The sequence below is a fragment of the Gossypium arboreum genome, chromosome 11 (genome assembly GCF_025698485.1).
Source record: "Gossypium arboreum isolate Shixiya-1 chromosome 11, ASM2569848v2, whole genome shotgun sequence".
In the NCBI taxonomy this organism is placed as follows: Eukaryota; Viridiplantae; Streptophyta; class Magnoliopsida; order Malvales; family Malvaceae; genus Gossypium; species Gossypium arboreum.
The window spans coordinates 15,476,174-15,492,210 of record NC_069080.1 but is presented as its reverse complement, the minus strand read 5'-3'; the positions used below and the strand labels follow the sequence as shown (position 1 = coordinate 15,492,210).

At 35.5% G+C, this 16,037-nt stretch overlaps 1 protein-coding gene and 1 long non-coding RNA gene across 2 annotated transcripts; one reads left to right on the top strand and one right to left on the bottom strand.

The window, feature by feature from the left end:
* Window positions 1–10,880: 10,880 nt before the first annotated feature.
* LOC128283494 (uncharacterized) lies at window positions 10,881–11,646 on the top strand. The gene is made up of 2 exons (XR_008273854.1): window positions 10,881–11,153; window positions 11,401–11,646. It is a non-coding gene; the product is annotated as an uncharacterized LOC128283494 (long non-coding RNA).
* A 543-nt stretch (window positions 11,647–12,189) lies between these two features.
* LOC108488770 (probable inorganic phosphate transporter 1-7) lies at window positions 12,190–13,854 on the bottom strand. Its single transcript, XM_017793058.2, has one exon. The coding sequence runs from the start codon at window positions 13,789–13,791 to the stop codon at window positions 12,190–12,192; it is 1,602 nt and encodes a 533-aa protein (XP_017648547.1). The 5' UTR covers window positions 13,792–13,854.
* Window positions 13,855–16,037: the final 2,183 nt, after the last annotated feature.

The following is a 16,037-nucleotide window of genomic DNA, read 5'->3' as shown; positions in this document are numbered from 1 at the left end:
TTGACCCTAGTCGGAAAGTGGTTTCGGGACCACAAAACCGAGTCATAAAAATAATTAACTATTATATTCTATGCTTATAATATGTGTAAATGCATGTGAGAAAGTTTCATGCTTTGATTTTGTCATTTGTATGTGAAATTTATTAAATAGGACTTATGTGAGACATTTTTGAAATGTGATAGGTTAATTTTAAAATGGTCTATTAATGCATGTAATCAAAAAGGTGGCCTTGCATGTCAAATTCCCCACTTTAATAGTAGTGGCCGGCCATGATAATGATGATAAGCAATATGTGTTATGTAATAATATTATAAAATGGTAATGGCTTAATTTATGGAATAAAAAAAATTAGTAAATTAAAAAGATATTAGAAAAACAAAAGAAAAAGGCTTGTATCATCTTCTTCCTTAGTAGCCGAATATTAGAGAAAGAAAAGGGAGGAAATAGCATTTGGTCACTTTGAGCTTGAAATAAGCTCAAGAGCAAAGAGGGTCGAAGTTGGATAGGGGAAAAGAGAAAGCAATTGAGTAGCCTTTCCGCAACCGTTTAAGTATATCCGAAGTAAGTTTTGAATAGTCACATTTAGTACATAATTGATAATGTCTTGATATGTGTATGATAACTATACTGCGATCTAGTGATTTTATTTGAATATAGTTGGGTGACAAATAATTTATGTTTAAGGCTTAAAGCCGAATAGACATTAGAAGTTAAGCTTGGAAAGTAAAATGGACATATATTCTTATGTATGTTATTGAGCCAAAAGTTATATGAATGGTGCCCATGTTATGCTATTTTTCGAATGGAATAAATGAACTATGACTGTGAGATGTTATTTGAATTGAATTTTCTTACGAATAAGTATGCATGACATTCAGTGATGTATATCCGGACTTAGGGTCTGCAGGCTATGTGCTGGAATTATATCTGGACTTAGGATCCGCAGGCTATGTGCTGGAATTATATCCGGACTTAAGGTCCACAGGCTACGTGCTGGAAATATGTCCGGGCTAAAGTCTCGTAGGCTTCGAGCTGGTATTATACCGGGTTTAAATTCCCGCAGGCTTGTGCTAGCAATTGGTTTCAAGTCCTAAGACCTGACAGGCTTAATGCTAGTAAGTTAAGTAAGATTACGATATTGAATGTTCGCAGTAAACCATCGTCGAGTAAGTACTATACATTTAAAATGTTCAGGTACGTATTACTTACTCATCGGTGAATTGATTTCGAAGTGAATCATTAGCATCAAAGAAGAATATATATATAAATATGATTGATGGTTATATTTATTAATATGAGAATGATTTAATCGGTCATGGTATATTTGTATATGAATTATATGTTAAAATTTCTTTATGTACTCATGTACATTCAGTCAATGATTTTATGAATTATTAGTATTAAAGAATGATACTTAAGTGTGAATGATTGTTATATCTCTGAGTAAAACAATGACCTGTTCGGTCAAATGTTGTTAATATATGAGATTATTTGATTTAAATGCATCTTATGAATTTTAAGTAGAAGAAAAATATGTGCTGAGAAATCTATGTATATGTTTATGTGTATTCGGCCATGAAGCAATTTGAATTGAGAATAAGTCTGTTTAAATGAATGTTTCGATTTTCGATAAGTCTTTAATTGTTTGTGATGCTTAAAACTTACTAAGCTTTGAAAGCTTACTCTATTCTTTATTTCTCTGTTTTATAGATTGTTGATTTTGGCCACCGACTCGGGGATCGTCAGCAGTTCATCACCCTATCGATCTTTTTAGTAGAGTTATATTTTGGACTCGATATGGCATGTATAGGTTAGGCTGATGATAACTATGTTTTAAAATTGTAAATATTTTGGTCATACGAAAATGGCGTATAACTTAAATATCAGTATGTATTTCAGCTCGATCTCTGTTTATGTTTATTGACACTGTGAATGAGATAATTAAATGTTTAGTTCGGTAATACCTCTTAGCCTTAATCCGACAATCGGATTTGGGTTAGGGGTGTTACAATATAATTTCTTATATTCTCCAATTATAATTTTCTTTTCAAATTTCATAATTCCATAATCTATTATTATTATTATTATTTATTTACTTATAAATTTAAATATATACATATATATTACATTTTATTTCTAAATAATTCTATACTACAATATAAACATCTAAATAAAATTAATTTAAAAAAATCTTGTAGTACTTACAACAAAAAGATTGAGATGATGTCTTCCTTCACTCCTTAGCCTTCTCTTTCCTTTTTCTTCAATTAGGTCCTCTCCTTTCTTTTCTTTCTCTTCAATTTCATATAAAACATATAACATTTATATGTTAGAGAAAAATAATTAAATGACTTTCCTATGCTATTAAAAAAATAAACATGTATGATATAATAAATTCATCATTTCTTACATTAACTTACATTTCAATTTATTCCATAACTAAAATTATTTCCATTTCTATTACAATCTATGCTTTATTTTATTTAAATTCTACTTATAACTTAGTTTAACTCCCAAATTTTCACTAATAAACCCCAATTTCAAACTTCTTATAATTTACTCCTTATTGCAATCTATTTCACAATTCAATCTTTTTTCTCAATTCTAATTTGAATTTTTCATAAGTTCAATCTCTAATTTATCCATAAATTCAACAATAACTATATAAAAAAATCTACTAACTCTCAAAATTTCAATATATACCTAATAGTATTTTGTTCTAGGATCATAAAACTCAATAATTACAAGAAAATGAATTAAATTGACTTACCAAATTGAATTTGAACCCTTGAAATCCCAAATTTTCTTTTTTTTCTTTTCTTTCTCCTTTTCTCTATTTCGTCCCTGTCCCTGCTATTCTGTTTTATTGTTTCTTCTTTCTATTATGTTTCTTTATTTACTTATGTTTTATATATTATATTATATATAATATAATAATATGATATATTATATATTAATACTTAAATATTAAATTAATATAATATATAATATATATTTTATATTAAAAATATCTTAGATTTTTTTCTTTCAACATTAAACCGCCTCATTTAATAATAATGGCATATTTGCCTATTTAGTCCTTTCTATTTTCTTTAATCTATAATTAAACTTTCACACTTATTTCAATTTAATCCTTTTCCTAATTATTTCTAATTAAGTCGAATTCACCTAATCAAAACCTAATTAGACACACAACTAGCTTCGTAAATATTTATAATAAATATTTACGAATCCGATTTATCGAAACAGAGTCCCGAGAATGCATTTTTTTTCTCTTTTTATCAATTTAACTATATAATCAATAAAATTTTCCTATCAAAATTTTCATGCAGTATTCCTATCGTAATATAGACTATGCCACAATATTAAAATAAATTTTCTTTCTAAATCGGATTTGTGGTCACGAAACCACTATTCCGATTTTACTGAAAATGGGCCATTACAATGAGCATGGGTATCTCTATGTTTTCTTGTAGGTATTTTCCAAGTTCTCGCCCATGCAAGGCTCCTTTCCCAACTGTTTGTTGCCGGCTCATCCTTGTAGTTTTAGAGATTTTGGGCATCGGGATTTTGTTCCCCTCGACAATGAAGGTTGTATTCACAAATTTCAGTGATCGAAAGGAATATTCTATCGCTTCATCATCTGCCCCAATATATGGCACGTCACTGGTTACGGATGCAATAATGTCTTCTTCCGCATTTATTGTTGCCAATCGACCCTCAGTTACCAACTTTAGCTTTTGGTGCAGCGATGACGACACTGCTTGAGCTGAGTGAATCTAAGGCCTCCCCAGCAAGTAATTATAAGAAGGCTTGATGTCCATCACTAGGAAATATACTTCATAAGTGTTTGGACCAATCAAAAGGGGTATCTTAATCCTTCCCATCACCCTCCTTTCGGTACCATCGAATGCTCTTACTATGTTCTGACATGTCTTCATATGAGAGCTATCCACATGCGACCTATTCAGCATGGATAAGGGCAAGACATTTAGTATAGATCCATTATCAATTAACACCCCTGGTAATGTATATCCTTTGCAGCAGGTGGTAATGTGCAGAGTCTTTGTAGATCCCATGCCCCCTAGCGGTATTTCGTTATCATTAAAAAAGATGAAGTTGTCGGCACTTATATTATTAACCCGACAGTCTAGCTTGTTTATAGAGATGCCGTTAGCAACTAAAGTTTCATTTAGCACTTTCATCAACGTGCTACGATGTGTCTTCGAACTTAAAAGTAAAACTAGCACTGATATGCGAGCTGGTTGTTTGTACAGCTGTTCTATAATGCTATACTCACTATGCTTTAAGAATTTCAAGAATTCTTTAGCCTCTTTTTCAATTACCGACTTATTAACTTGTGATTCAGGTCTCCCATTTTTTCTTTCTTTTATTCAACCACCAAGGCTTTTCTTTTTACAGGCTCAGCTCCTACATTTGATGGATCATAGTGCCTTCCACTGCGCGTGTAGAAACTCATATATTGACTTTCTTCTGAAGCGCTAATTGGGTTCTCTTCTCCCAGGATTGTCACGTTGCAGTCATAATTCCAAGAAACCCTCTTGTTGTCCTTGTAGGGAAAGGCTACAGGTTTCTGGATTATGACCCTTGGTGCAATTTGTACTCCGGCTTCATTGCTTATTGGTCTTGAAATAATGACCACTAGGTGGTTGACCTTATGAACCTTCTTCGTCGATCTTTCCTCTGATGCGCATATATCTTCTTCTTCTGAGCTCTTAACCTACTCATAAAATTCAATATCTTTATTATCCATCAAATTTTGTACTAGGGTCCTGAACTCAATGTACTCTTGGTTCTCTTTCTCATCCCTTCAGGTCTCTCTTTTAAATCCTGTTTGATTAATCCTCCCTCTACCATTTTCTTTCAAACCCATTTCAGTGGGGTTTTCAGTTCTGCTATGTTTATCTTGGTTCTCTTTCCTCCACTCTCGATTATCGAATTTACCCCTTTATCAAAATGACTAGGTAATGGATTTCTTGCCACATTAGGTCCCTATGGATCATCAAACTTTGCAATGCCCATCTTGATGAACCTTTCAATCAACTTTTTAAACGCGGTGCAATTCTCGATTGAGTATCCTGTGATTCCCACATAGTACTCCCATTGAGCATTTGAGTTGTACTATTTGGAGAACGGAGGTTGCATAAGTTTCAGGTAGAAAAGAGATACCACATGTGCATCAAACAGACTCTAATATAGCTCCATATATGTCATTGGGATAGGTGTGAACTAGAGCCTTTTTGTATTTGGACTCGGGTTGGATTCTTGCCTTGGGGAACCCTGATGGCTAGTAGTTACTGTTCTGGCAAGTCTATAGCGATTGGTTTGGAATACTCTTTATTATATAGGCTCGCGTTATTCACTTTATGTTCCTTCTTCCTTGGGGCCAATCTTTTGGCGCTTTCTTCCGTGTCTATCTTACCACTTCTCATTGCGTTTTCAATCGTTTCACCGGACATCACTATATCCGAGAAGCTCTTAGTAGCGCTTTTCAACATATAATTGATGAACGAGGCTTTTAAAATATTGATGAAAAGTATTGTGGTTTCTTTTTCCAAAAGAAGTGGTTGGACTTGCATTGTCATCTCTCCCCATCTTTGGGCATATTGCCTAAAGCTCTCACTTTGCTTCCTTTTTCATATTTTGAAACATGACTATATGGCTTCATAAAGGCTTGTGCTATGTCTTTTCATGAACTGATTTTGGCACGACTCAGTTGGTCGTACCATTTAGCTGCTGACCCGATCAGACTGTCCTGAAAGTAGTAGATTAACAGTTGATCATTATTGACGTATCCTGTCATCCTTATATAGAACATAGTGATGTAAGCTTCAGGACAAATAGTCCCATTATACTTTTCAAACTCTGGAGTTTTGAAATTCGCTGGGAGCATTAAATCGGGGACCAAACTCAAACCTTAGCATCAACTTCGCAATGGTAGTCAGCATTTTCTATCGCTCTGAATTTTTCTTCTAGCCATCTTCATCGATCCTCAAGTTGCTTTGGCATTTCCACTCTTGCTTTTTCCATTTCTGCCATATCATCTAGATCAGGAACAACGAGATTGGTTAGGTTATCCACCGGATTGGAACCTGAGCCTGTTTGATAGTTCATCGGCACTGAGGTACCGGTTTAATACTGTTGGGGTCTGATTGTGACGGATACCCTTCGTGGGTATGCCTCTAGTTGTGCCTAGGCATTTATCGGGGTAAAACCTGGGGGTAAGTGGGGTCCTCATTATCATCCTCTGAGTTGACCACGGTGTTCTTCCCATTTTCGAGTCCTCCAGCCATCCACTGCGTCAATTGGCTTATTATACTTTTGTGGGATTCCAGTATCTGATCCCTTATATCCTGTTGTACTTTTGCTAACTGTTTTTGCAATTGCGCTTGCAACTGGTCTTGTATCTCTTCTTGAATCTGTTCTAGCCTTTCCAATCTTTGATCCATTACTTTGGTTTTGGTGCGAGTACTGTAACGATGTTCGGTTGGTTGACTCTTATTGGTTTCTAGATTAACTGAAATGATTTTGTTTAATTAGACTCTTTTTGTGAAATTTAATACATATGATGCAACGTAATGCAAATGCATGAAATGAATGCAAAAAAGAGTCTGGCTCTGATTTAATTATGTTAAAATACTTTACTAGAAAACAAATTTCTTTACACAAAACAGATTACATATATGGATTTGCCCTAATGCTCAAAGCCTTAACCTTTTGAAGAAGCCAAGCTAACTCTTGACCTCGATCTGATTCTAATTCATACTTCAAGCTTAGCACGTTAGCCTAAACTACTAGGGTTTGCAAATGATCAGCCACCTCTCGTATTTGAGCCACAGCTTCACCCATGATATGGTCCCTATCCTTGACCTGACCTTAAGAATAGTGGAGGTGCTCTTTCTAATGCTCATTTTTTACTTCAAGGAGTTCAACTCGGAGTTCACAATTTTGTAATGAGGTCTTAAGCTCTTCTATTTTCCTTTTTAGCTCTTCAATCATGTTCAAGCTCGCTTTCAGCTGAAGTGTAGAGTTGCAACTACGATACTGATGAAGTGACTTTTCTAGTTCTGCTACCCTAGCTTTTAATTTGACCTTTTCATTTTGGCATTCCAATACACCTATTTCTAGAGTATTTTCTCGAACTTGGGCATCTTGGAATTTATTTTCTCATTGATCGGCCTTATTTTTTTCTTCTTTGATCTCTTGCCACCATTGTTCTGATTTATTCCCAGCCCAGCAATCCTCATTGATAAGCGCAGCTTCTTGTAATCCGTTTTTAAACTGTCCAGATCTTCCTCAAACTTGTTCTTTCTTTTTCTCAGCTTATTGGCCTCTAGGTTCTGAACGTCTACGTCCAGTCCTGATTGCATCTTTTCCTCTTCCAATTGCTCTATCCTATTTCTTAGCTCTAAATTTTTTTTTTTTTAAAATCTTGCTTTATGATCTCTAGCTCATATGAGATCACTTGTAGGTATTCCTCCATTGGTCGAGCACCTTCTTGACTTGGCCCAGAGATGTTGTCATTGATTCTTTTACCCCGTCACCCATTATATTCGGGGGTCGTCATCAGGCCTGCAGCAAATACTTTCATTCGGCGGGTTTGGTTCCAAGCGTTAGACATTTCTCGAAACTTTTTCTTGTAGTTATCACCCTTATACGAAAACTCGCACTGAGCCAACCCTTGCGTTGCTGGTATGAACTGCCTCGATCTATACTGTCTCAATACGAGCAAATAAGCATATCTGACAACTCCCCAAATCTCAAGTAGAGGAACCCAGTCAAAGTCCCCACACCGGTACAGAATCTCATTGGGGATCATCTAAGGGGTTCTTCATTCGACATCCTCGTCTTAGAGATTCTAGAGGATCGTCATCCATTCTCCTCCGAAATTTCGTTCTGCCTCGGTGTAGCCATTAATTATTTTAATGAAGAGTAGTTCTCGGAGAATACTCAATAAGAAACTTTTTCTACTTTCCAGAAGTGGTTGTGAAACCAAGCTAGCAATAGTTGCGTACATCCGATGAACCTTCCTTCACCCGCTCTCCGATATGCATTCAAAGATCTGAATGTTTCGGCCAAAATTGCAAGAACGGGCGTGACCCTTTTATCAAGTCTGTCAAAAAAATCTAAAACTACCTCGTCCACATGCCCTAATGCTTTAGGGAAAACAACTAGCCCATAAATGCTCAAAGCGAAGACATCGACCCTTTTCTTTATATCTAGGTGTGCCAATATCAAATATCGCAAACTATTCCAAGGGATGCATTTTCCATCTCCCTTTTGCTTGATCTGGGCTGCAACCCATTGCTTACTCATCCCCGTGATGTTCACTAGTTTTTTAGGAAAGTCGAGACATTGGCGGTTTTGGAATAAACCTTATCGGGTCAAATTTTGGGGAACGAAGTGGGTCGTGTATTCTGCTACAATAGGTACTAAATCCACTTTTTCAAAAGTCAAGCAGCTGTAGACAGGGTTCCAAAATTGAGCCATCGCTCAAAACAAATACTTGTCCACTTTGATATCGAGTAGATAGGGCAAATTACCATAATTACAGTAAAATAGCTGTTTGATTTCATCATCCTATTGGACCCATATCTCTTTCAATTCTTGGAGATTGTTTTGGGTCACACTGATACGAGTGAAGTCCCACAATTCTGATATGTACTCTTCCGTCAGACTGTCACATTTTTCTAATTGCGTTTTCTCAGACCATATTTGGACAGCCGCATTATCTCCTACTTTATTAAGAAATCTGTTCTCCATGCCAAACTCTCTATTTAGTAACTGAAAGTGAATCAACATCTTTTTTATGATTAAAATGTCATGCAATCGCAGTCAATGCAAAACAAAACAAGTCAATACATTTTATACAAAGCTAAAGTAAGCAAGAAATAACAAATAAAGCATCTATTTGGTTGACCACTAGGGGTTCGGTGCGGTTCTACCTAGGGTAGGCTTTTAGGGCTCACTATATGCGGTTTGGTTCTAAAGTAAGGGTACCTGAACCGGCAAATTCCTTTATCCTCACCCATTATATGGGCTGAGTTCAGTTCAGGGGAATACATTTCCCTATGGCTATTCGGAGATGAAATTCTTATGAAGACATAGGTACGGATGTATTCTGAAAGTGATCCAATATCTTATACGGAGGTGAAGACCTCACGAAGGAATAGTTTCTCACTCCCACTTAAAAGGGTATAACCAACCGGTTATGAAATACAATATGCAGAAATATATACAAGGACTCGGACCAATAAAGCAAATATATCAAAATGATGCAGACCATAAAAATGAAATGCAACGAAAGGATTATAAATTTAAACCAAAATATCAATTTTTGATAAGAAGACAAGAAATAATCAACTCACGGCTTAACTCTCTTATTTTTCCCCAGTGGAGTCGCCAAGCTGTCGAAACCCTTTTTTGAAAGGTCGACTTTTATTTTAAAAACGAAAATAGGAGTCACCACCAATCCTTTTTATATGAGGTGTGGTTGGATCACCTGAAACTTGATCTTTTTAATAAAAAGTTTAATTTATTAAAACAATGTTTTTCGGTCTACAAAAATCTAGAAAACGAGTTCGGGAGTCAGTTACGCACGAGGAAGGATTAGCACCCTCGTGACGCCTAAAATTGGTACCTAGTTAATTACTTGATGTCTTAGTGTCGAAAATTGAAAACTTGGAAATAATTTAAAAAACGATCCCTCTTTGGACTAATATTAATTTTACCTAAAAATTGCTTGAAAAAATCGAAAAGTAAGTTTAAGACCCTCTCATCTTGAGGCAATGAAATGTCACATCCCGTAAGTAAGGATACGACACTTTGAATCCTAGAGAATAAGTTTGCTTTTATTTTTTATTTGAACTCTTATATATTTTAATTTTGAAAGAATAGTCAATTATTCGAGTTCAACGAGAAAATCGAAACCCTGTAAGTCAGGGTACGATTTCTCGAATCTTCCAAATATGGAACATTGCCTTAATTTTGACAATTTTCTTGTTATGTATCGGTAAAAATTAATGTGACATGAATTGATTATAATAATGATAATAATATTAACAATCAAATCTCAATAATAAGACAAATAAAGTAACTTAAAATAAAAATGAAAATGGAAAGTGCACAATTTAAAAAGATAAATAAACACAACATGAAGATATTAGAACTAATAAAAGAAATAATAAAACAACAAGAACAACAAAAACATTAGAATTAAAATAATAACAACAATAATAATCACGCAAAATTTAAAAAGAGTATGAATAATCTATTTTTTAATGTAAAAGGAAGAATAAATAATAAATAAATAAATAAAATAAAAATTTTGTGGAAAGGTTGAAATAAAATAGATTAAAGATTAAATCAAGATTAAAGTGAACTTAAAAGCGAAAATTTAAATAATAAAATATAAAAATGCAAAAGTATTTAAAAAATAAAATAAAATAAGGACTGAAATTGAAAGCCAAACAAAATTTTAGGGGAAGAATCGGGAATTAAAATAAGGTGAAGGACCTAATCGTAATGCACAAATAAAAAAGAAGAACCAAAAGGGAAAATATTCCCTGTCTGTCAAAACGCGCAGCTCCAATATAGACTAAAATGAAACAATGCAAAAATCACAGGATAAATTAAAAAAAAAGGAACAGGATTAAATTGAAAATGGGCACAAAAGCGGAAGGATCGACCGTACAAATAACCCCAGACGCTAGAAAACATGCAGATACCAGCCTCGCGGGTCGGGTCTCGAGTTAACCCCCAAAACAACGCCGTTTTGGCGTTAAAGGGCCTAAGTGAAACGACGTCGTTTCACAACTGCTATTTAATTAAAAAAATTTCAAAATTTTCATTTTAACCTTGTTTAAAAAAAAAAACTCTAAAAGCTCTGTCCTCTTTCTCTCAAAGTCACTAGGTTCGGTCATCAAACACTGCCGGAGTTCATCAAAAACCCTCGTTTTGAGCACTTCGACTTGTAAAGCCCGGATCTGGGGCTATTTTCGCAAAAACTCGACCAAAAAGAGAAAAACCCAAAAGAATCCCTTCGGTTTCTCTTCTGTTTTACCGAAAAGAACTGTTCATCATCGGGAATGATGACCTCCTCCACTTGCTGCGATGGGATTCGAAACGTACTGGTAAGTTTTCTTTTCTTTTTTTTTTGTATTTTTATGCCTAAAAAATAAAAATAAACAAATAAATAAACAAATAATCTCTTGAAAATATGATTAATTATTCTCTGTATTTTTTTGTATATATTTTTCATGTTTAAATATTACATTGGTTGGGGCTTTTATAGCCGAATAACACATTAGATTTTTCCACTATTTCTGCTTTCGTTCTTGCCTTTCCTGCTCTATTTTCATTCTTTGCTCTTTTTTATAGCCCATGGCGAGTCAACAGAGGATGGGTCCTGCTATTTTGGTGCAACGACGACAGCAAGGTGTTAGGCCTTGGGACAAGGCATAGGCGATGTGATCGAGGAGGGAGCTGCGACGCATCTAGAGTTTCTGTACCTTTTTTCATTAGTTTAGGTTTTAGGCCTGTAAAACTTTCAGCTAGGTTTTTAGTATTTTGGGCTTGAAAAAATTTGACTGAACTTGTTATTATTATTATTATTTATTTGATTTATTGTTTTTGGTTTAGTGGGTCGGGCACATTGGGCTACTAAATTAGTCATAATAATGATAAAAAAATTTGCAGCCCTTGAGACACTAAGAGTTCTTAGTCAAGGCTCGAATCATGAAATATTGCTGCAAAGTTATATTATACTCAAATTTCTACAGAAAATGACTATAATGCATCTTCCAGTCTCCAACACAGAAACTATGCTTTTGGAAAACCATGAAAAATGCTGAGTTATCTTAAACAGCTATAAACTTCGAAACAAAGGAAGCAATAATGTCTCCCATAGTTCACAGAGTCATACTCTCTATAAGTCTTTGACAAGTGAGACTGTGAAAAACTGTCCTGGACTAGATTTGTTGGTTCAGTTTTGATTTTGTTGATAAACGAAAAAGGCAGTCATAGAGTTCTCTATTATTAGAAATAACGTCCACGTGAAAGAAAAATAGTTTGAAAATAGAAAACTGACATAAGTAAACGTGGGAGCCAACTAAAGAGTTTTAGAGAGCTTCTACCACCAGTCTAACTTTAGGCAACTGGAAACTGACATTAGTGATTAGATGATGATGATGACGATGCCCCGGCTTCTCCCTCTCCATTATCTTCGTTCTCGCCTGACATCTCTTCTAAAGATTTCCCTTTCGATTCAGGCACCAAGAAAGTGAAGAGGAAGCCCAATGCATTGATTACACCTAATACTATAAGTGAATTCTTGACTCCAATACCAGCAGGGTACCCTGCATCTGCCTTGGCCTTATCCTTATTCTGCGCCAAATACAAGAATCCAAATGCACCAACCATAGCACCAAGCTTTCCTGCAGCTGCTGATATACCATGGCAAGTGGACCTCAACCTTGCAGGGAAAATCTCAGCCGGTACCACAAATGTTGTAGCATTGGGTCCGAAATTCGCGAAGAAGAAGGTCAATGAGTACATAACAACGAAGCCAATTCGGTTGTCCTTATGAATCCAGTGGTCGTAAGGGATGGCCAGTGCAAACATGAACACCGTCATGAAGAAGAAGCCCATCAATTGGATGGCAAATCTTCCCATAATATCAATGAAAGCCACTGTGAACCAGTAGCCTGGAACGGTGCTGCAAAGAGCAATCAGTGTTTGTGCCCTTGCAATTTTGTAAACTTCTTCAAGGGCATTCATGGTCTTGGCAGATGGAATCCAGCCAATGGCGCTAAAAATATCCTTTTGGAACAAGTTTTGGCTGTAGAATGCAATGTCAAGCAAGAACCAAGTGGTGGTTGTCCCAAGCAGGTGAAGTCCATGGCGTTTGGCAAACTCCTTGGAAAACAAGCCATATCGGATTTTCTCTTGCTCAATCTTCTGGGGCTCCGCCTCAATGTCCATCTGCAAAACTTTTGACATGTCAGATGCAGCTTGCTTAGCGTTCTTAGCAACAAGGGCGGTGTAACGAGCGGTTTCTGGCATCTTCAGCCTCCAGTAGTAGGTAAGCGCCGCTGGGAGTGCTCCAACCATCAAAACAATACGCCAAACATAGTCTGCTTCTGGAACAGTAGAGCCCACAGGATCGACCTCGTAGGGTGGCGCGTGAAACGAGGCCATGAATGCAGCGGATATAATAATAGCAAAGATGCCACCTCCTAAAATTCCGAATCCTTGCATCGCAAACACTGCCGCAATGAAAGCTCCGCGAGTCTTTTTGTTGGCATATTCGGACATGATGGTGGCGGAAAGTGGATAATCACCACCGATGCCAAAGCCGAGCCAGAACCGGAAGAAGCAAAGGGTTGCCATCACTGCTTTAGGGTTACTGCTAAAAGATAGACCTGATGCTATAGAGCATATGACCATGAGCATGAGAGTCATACCGTAGACCTTCTTTCGGCCTAGCTTATCACCAAGCCAACCGAAAAAGAGCTGGCCTGCTAGCGTTCCGCAGAACGCTACACCATTAACGGCTGCCGATACATTGGGGGGCAATGATCCGGGGCTCTTAGCGCCATCAACATGGTAGTATATGCGGCCAAGCAATTTGGTAACGAGAGATATGCAGAAGAGATCATATGCATCAGTGAAGAAGCCCATCCCAGCTATAATGATAGCAGTGAAGTGGTACCATTGTGTTTTGGCTACATCAAGCGCGTCAAGCACCTGTAATTTGTTTCCTACTACCATGGCTACCTTCTTTATCTATCTGCTCCTTCTTCCTGTACAAAGATGTAAAAGAAAAAGCTCGAAAGGGTTACGAGTGACATCCAAATCAAAGACAATAAAACAGATGGAGCTGGGAAAATATTCAAGTGCAGCCGAAGGAGGGAGTGACAACAACTTATTTCTATATTTAACTCTTGAAAGTTAATTTCATTGGCTTTTTTTTTTTTTTTTAAATTTCCTTTCTTACAATGTCTAAAATTAGCAACAGAGAGAATGTCTTCACTATTGATGTTATGTATATAACATAATTGGAGATGACATCTGGAAACAGACAATCCATCAGTTTTCAGCAAGGATTTTAATTATCATCTTTGACAGTACCCTTTTATTAATTTTATTATTATTAAAGGGAGAAAATTTTGTTATACCTATTAAACTGTAAAAGAAAAATGAAATTAACGTGATATTATTATATTTTTAAAAGATTTGCTAACAGATCCGGGAATTGAGGGTAATATGTGGATACTGTATATTACTTTGAACCTATCCATAAATAATCAAAGTGATTCAATTTTTAGAGCAAAAATCAACCAGCTGGTACTCAACTTTGATATGACAAATATGGCACGTATCCAATATTACTATTTTCATTTTTATTTAAAGATCAGTATGTCAGATGAGTATTTTAATACTTACGGTATCATAGCACTTCTCTTTAACATTAGCATTTTTTTTTGCATGATTTATAATCTCCCATTTAACAAATTGAATCAGAAAAAAGAAAAGAAATCATATAGTCTATATAAAATAAACCTAGACATCAAAAAAGTTGTTTCTTGTCGTCATTACCAAAATGGAACCCCATTTGCATGCATGAACAAATCTTATTATATGGGGAGAGAGAGTAAAGCCTGTAAGCTCAAGTTTCTGAAACTGACCTGTGATACTTTAAACGGAAGTAAAAGCCTGAAAGATGAGAGTTTGAGATATTTTGTGTATATATAAGTCTGGAAAAAACAAGGAAAGGAAGAATTGATAAAGGAGGGAAAAAAGGGAATAGTAATTGGAATGGAATTAGGAAGTGTAAGTGCATGCTTCCTTATAATAAACGGAAGGGGATCCTAATATTCGAGATGGCAATCGGTATATTCCGCACCCACATATTTTTCTGATATATATATTCATATTCTATTCATTCAACTCAACCTCCCTCTAAAGCCGCTACCTTCTTTTTAGTTTGGATTTGGACCATCGTTTTTGTCCACTAAACTAACTCTTACCCCCCATTTTCGTTATTGTTTTATTATTTTAAGCTCTAAATCAAGAAAGCAAAAAATGAAACACCACAAGTATAATCGTAAAATGGTAGTTTTCTTGGCTGTCTTTGTTACCTTAAAACGAAAAACTTTCCAAGTATTACAACTTATAAGAGTATTATTATGATATAAAAGGTAAAAGACTGGATACTTCATTAGTAGTGAAGAACTTGTCCGAAATAGTTCAACAAGCCTAAACTAATTAGATTATGACTTCTTGACAACAAAAAATGATAAGATTAATTACAATCTCTAACAAAGCTGATATTTAACAGGATCTTCATATATCTTTAACCTCTAAGCAACAAAGAAAAAATCATGAAAAAAGGTGAAGAAAAATGATTATCTTGATTTTCTGACTTGTAATTTGGCACAAAACTAACATCAAATTGATGAACTTAATGTCAGTTCATCGATCAAAAGCACCATAGAAAAGTAATGTTTGTTCTTCCAAACCGATATGTTTGTATATAATAATAGTTTATGTATTAACACGTTTGCTTTCTTGTGCTCTTTCCAAGTGACAAAAGCGGCAGAACTGATGAAGCCAACCTACCTCATCCCACCACCTAAGGTTTTCCCGAGTCTTCTAGCCTTTAAAAAAAAAAGACCTGAGTTTGAGCATAGGTTTCATAGATTGTTTAGATATTTTTAGTGGCAAAGCTTTTGCATTGAAAATGCGAGCCCCATTAATGCGTAGCTTCAAACCTGGCTTCTTGGCTAGCTCATCGACTTTGTCTGTGTGCTCCATGGACAAGCACCTACAATCAGAGTTGCATTGAGTAGAAGTGAACTGATCCTAAGATATTTCAATCAAGAAAGGATAAAGAAGAGAGTGAAGTAAACAAATCATTTAACAACTTTAACTAATCAGTTTCTTAAGATACCATTAAATAGGAAAAATCTAAAGCATTATGAAAAACCATATTAATTTGAGGGCTTTACATCTCT

Coding starts and splice junctions, on each gene's coding strand:
- LOC108488770 (XM_017793058.2), bottom strand. CDS start 13,791: ATGGTAGTAGGAAACAAATTACAGGTGCTTGACGCGCTTGATGTAGCC.